Source organism: Aegilops tauschii, chromosome 2 (assembly GCF_002575655.3).
Source record: "Aegilops tauschii subsp. strangulata cultivar AL8/78 chromosome 2, Aet v6.0, whole genome shotgun sequence".
NCBI lineage: Eukaryota > Viridiplantae > Streptophyta > Magnoliopsida > Poales > Poaceae > Aegilops > Aegilops tauschii.
Window position 1 is genome coordinate 609,583,858 of NC_053036.3, and position 4,770 is coordinate 609,588,627.

Below are 4,770 nucleotides of genomic sequence, written 5' to 3' on the forward strand. Positions count from 1 at the left end.
TAGCTTTGCGCCTATGTGCACGTCTCATGGACCAGGCGAAAAGATGCATCCTTCTGCACCATGCACATGCGTGTACATGCATGTGGCCGGCTGGATCGCCGACGGATGGATGGATGGCAAGTCATGAGCAGTCGTCGTCGTCGTCGTGACATCTACCACGTACTCGACCATGTACGTACGTACCACATGCACGCACGGCAAAAAAGAGACGCAAAGGTTGGGAGCTCGCAGAAAGAAAGGGAGAAAAGACCCTCGTCCTACAAGCGATGGGTGGATCCCAACCCTACGCGCTTTAATGCACCCTTTCTGTCCCTTAAAAAGGCAGCCAGCCGGCGAGCCCTCTTCCATTCCGTCCGCCTCGCCCTCGCATGTGCTGCCACACACCGCCTCGCCTTTCCTGCCGGTCGCCCGATTCCTCTTTAGCTAGGTAGCTAGCTTAGCTAGCTTGCTCGGTTGGTCTCATGCCGTCGTCGTCGTCCTCTCGCGCGCCGGCGCCGAGCAGGGGCGGTGGCTCGGCGGCGGCGAGGGGCTGCGTGGACGTGGACGCCAACACCACGTTCGTGCAGGCCGACCCGGCCACGTTCCGCGCGCTCGTGCAGAGGCTCACGGGCGCGCCGGGGGGAGCTGCAGCCGCGGCGATGCCGGCTACCGAGAGGCAGCACGCCGCGGGCGCCGCCATGGTGCCGGTGGTGCCGATGAGGCGGCCGAAGCTGCAGGAGAGGCGGCGCGCGGCGCCGGCCAGGCTGGAGCTCGCGCGGCCGCAGCCGTTCTACTACCACCACGGCCACCAGCACCACCATCACCACCACCACCAACACCACCACGGGGTCATGCAGTATTCGCCGGTCTCGACCATGGACTACGCCCGCGTCTCCTCCTCCGCCTCGTCGCCCTCCCCGTCGCCGCCCTCGTCGTGCTCCTGCGGGGTGGTGATAAGCCAGGAGGAGGTGGAGAGGGAGGAGAAGGCCATCGCCTCCAAGGCCTTCTACCTGCACTCGTCACCAAGAGCCGCCCCCGGCGCCGGAGGCGACGCCGCCGAGAGGCCCAAGCTGCTGCCCCTGTTCCCCGTCCACTCCCCACGGAGCTCCTCCTTCGCCTAGCTCTTAATTACTACTTAGCCATTACCTCTAGGCTGTAGCTAGACTCTGGTCAACCCCGCCATTAATCCCCACGACCGACATGCCGTGTTTAATTCTCTGTACCACCTAGTAGCTGATTCGCATTTAGATGATCCATGACCGGACCAGTGTTGCTTCCTAATTATGCTTGATTTGGATGCTCAACTCTTGCTTTCTCTCTACATTTCCATTCCCCTACTAATATTACATCCACTCGTGCAAGTCTTAATCTCATTTCTTTACACAAAAGTACTTCATGTATCTTAAGCATAAAAGCCGGCGGTCAAAGCTACTTATTGCCTGGTTTCATTTCCACGCATACAATGGCTAAACATAGAAACTGAGGTCAAAGTTGCTACTTATTGCCTTTTTTCATTTCTACGCATACAATTGCTAAACATAGAAGCTGAGGTCAAAGTTGCTATTATTGCCTTTTCGAAAGAAGAAAAAAAATCATCATCTAAGAGGAGTCAACAAACTTCTTTTTTCGCGGGTGAACGTACGAGAAAGGCATCATCGACCAATTGCCCGAAAGGCGCATGCGATCTTTCAACGGGAGCTGCGCGTAAGTTTCGAACATTATCTATCTGCCCATGCATGAACGGAGGGAGCTGATTGACATCTTGCGATCGTGCTGTTGGTCACGAAAGTTGGGTAGGAATCGGATGCCGACGTCAATTTGGTTATTCGATCTCCGCTCTTGGCCGCCTGTGGAGAGAGGGCAGCAAACATAGATCTGTCCGTATCTTGCTTGCATGTGGGGGCCCGTGGAATATATTTCGTGGGTGCCTAGAAGATTTAGTACTAGCAGTCACGGGCATCATGCCGGAGGATGGTCTATGTACGCATGTTGTTATGAATCGGATGCGTGGTGGGTCGGATAGGGTTTGTGCGTCAAACGTAGTATTCATTTGGAATAGATGTTTGACGATTGTTAGAGCATCTTTAACCGGCCCCCAAATCTTGTGTATGTCCGCGTGAATAGCTTGGACACTGACCGGACGAATAAACGTCATCCAACTAGCTTTCTTATATTCAAGACTTATGTTTGGGTTGTCCAACACCCCACAAACTAGCCTATATGTGAAGCCAATTTGGGGTCATCGGGACAAGTCCACCATGTTGGATCTAACGGGAACAAATACACCACAAATCTCTCAAAATTGTCCAAATCGTCCGACTCACTCGCTCTATCCTTCCCTTCTCGCGTCCACGCCACCGACCGACTCCCGCCACCATGGACAATGGCTCGGCGGAGTTCATGGGAACCCTACCGTTGGGAACAAGGCGGAGACCATCGCCAACAAGGAACAACATACCGCATACCCGACAATGCACCCGTGAGAAGGCTGAAAAGGAAGTTGCGGCGAAGGACGCCTTGACGTGGAGTTCGCCACGTCTGCTTCGGCGTCTTCCACCACGCCTGCTCCCCAACGTTGTTTCGGCTTCGCAATGGCCAGGCATTCCAGATGCCTTCACGCAAGAGTCGGACGCTTCCCTGGATACGGTGTATGAGTCTCTAGAACTCCAACGGATGTGGACAATGTTCGGAACCTTGGGTGCTGGACATGCAAACCAACTATTCGAGGACATTCTTCAACCTGATATGCAATGTTTTTGCCACATATGCATTGTTCGGACCGATTTTAATATGGTAGTTTTAGTGTGATGCATGTTTAGGACTCATTCATGATGGATATGATAAATAATGGTCAAGGTGGAGGAACGGGCGGACATGGGACTGAATCAGAGAGGAATAGACACTTGAGGGGGGAGAACTGGGAGAAGGATAGGATCATGCATGAGGGCGCGACAAGCAAAATGTCCACCACATATACAAACATCTTTTGCAACAACCGGGGGAGGGGGTGAAGAAAATGGAGGAGAAGAAGGAGCAGAGGTACAAGCTCTTCTTGAATGTGCGAAGCGAGAGGATGGACCCCGACTGGGAAAGGATGCGCAGGGGGATGACAATTAAGAGGGAGAGGATGGACATGTAGAAGATAGGGAAATGGCAAAAAATGGGAGCTTGACAAGGCGAAGACATATGAGATAATTGAGCTTGCGAAAGAGAATGCGAGGCTAGCAAGGGTCAGAGAGGAGTCGATATTATGTTGGACAATGCAAGCCTCTTGGATGAGGAAAGTAAACAAAAGGAAAAAGATCAACGAGCACAATAACACAGTTAATTCAGTTGTGTATCACCTATTTACGAATTGTTGAATTTTATTTCCCGTGAATTATTTTGGATGGTGTTGAAATGTTGAGTGTTACACGATGGGGGAACTAAGATTTTTTTTACTACATCCAGGATAGTTACACAATGCACTAGGGGGCAAGATGGTCTTTTCACCTCACACTTAACCCCATTACTGCCTAAAATGGATAGAAGTGGCATATAAGGAACAAAAAATTACTTTAGGTGTCAAATAGGGAAGCAAATTTTAAGGAAGGACCAAATAAGGAATTCTCTTACAGACACACATTAACCAAGTGTGGCTGGAGATGGTCTTCGGTCCATCGCCTTCCTTTCAAAAAAATGTATGTTACGATCATGGTACTTGGTTTTCATTTCACACATATGGTGAAAGAAAGTCGAACAATTCATCGAGATCATTATTACAACATTTCAGCTAATCACTTTCTCACACCAAACGATAAAAGCTAGCCAAAAGGTCCATGAGAGTGTGATCATGGTGGGCATTGATTCCGTAGCCATGGTTATTAGTTGTGACATGTCACACTTTCTTAGGGCACATCCAACAATGATCTTTAAAATGGACACTATTTGTCCGTGTACTGGTCCGGACCAGCTTGTGGACATTGATGCGTGAGCCGGTCATCGAACCATGTCCCCTAAATGTCCATTTATATATGAGCATGCCGTGGTTGAGGGAAGAGAGGGGATGTCCGGATGTCCAACGTTGTGGCTTTTGGTTGGCTCGACGGATGTCCGGACTCCCCCAAAGGCCTCCAAGTTTGCTTCTCGTTTGTCCTAATTTGGATGTCCGGATCAGTTCGTTGACATTTGAGGGATAGTATTGGATGACAAAAGGTGCCTGGACTCCCGCAAAGGACATATAGGTGCGATTTAAGGGTCCATGTTGAAGATACCCTTATGTGTCCCTCCTTTTTGCTCTTTTTCCACAGGTTTATCCATGTAAATTTTGAGAAAGCTCGGCTACGGCCAGTAAGAAAGGACGCTCTGTTTCTACTAGGAGCATCACCGCAGAAAATAGCACTGGCGTACTGGCCTCTTGTATTCGAAGGACTTCTGCAAGAATTTTAGACGATTGTAATCCTAATGATTTTTTTCGCGTGTGTGCTTTTGTTTGATTTCTACTCCCTCCGTTTCAAAATAGATGACCCAAATTTATTTGAGTTACTACAAAGTTGGGTCATCTATTTTGGAACCGAGGGAGTAGGATTGTACGCTAGGCATTTTTACAAAAAAATATATTCTCACTACATTTCATACGGAATCACCCATGCACCTGCGTTGGGAAGAATCATTTGTGTTCTCCCGCAATGTACTCGAACAGTTTTTGGTGCAAACAAAGTCTGCGTTCTTTCATATTTTAGTGCATACTGTTTCTTGGTGAGCATGCACGCCGGGTTTCATGGTGAGCATGCACGCCGGCACGGCCGCACA

At 50.0% G+C, this 4,770-nt stretch overlaps 1 protein-coding gene across 1 annotated transcript; it reads left to right on the top strand.

The window, feature by feature from the left end:
- Positions 1–267: 267 nt before the first annotated feature.
- On the top strand, positions 268–1,427 carry LOC109759291 (VQ motif-containing protein 31). Its single transcript, XM_020318114.4, has one exon. It carries the CDS (start codon positions 462–464, stop codon positions 1,098–1,100), a length of 639 nt encoding a protein of 212 aa, XP_020173703.1. The 5' UTR covers positions 268–461; the 3' UTR covers positions 1,101–1,427.
- The last annotated feature ends 3,343 nt before the right edge of the window (positions 1,428–4,770 follow it).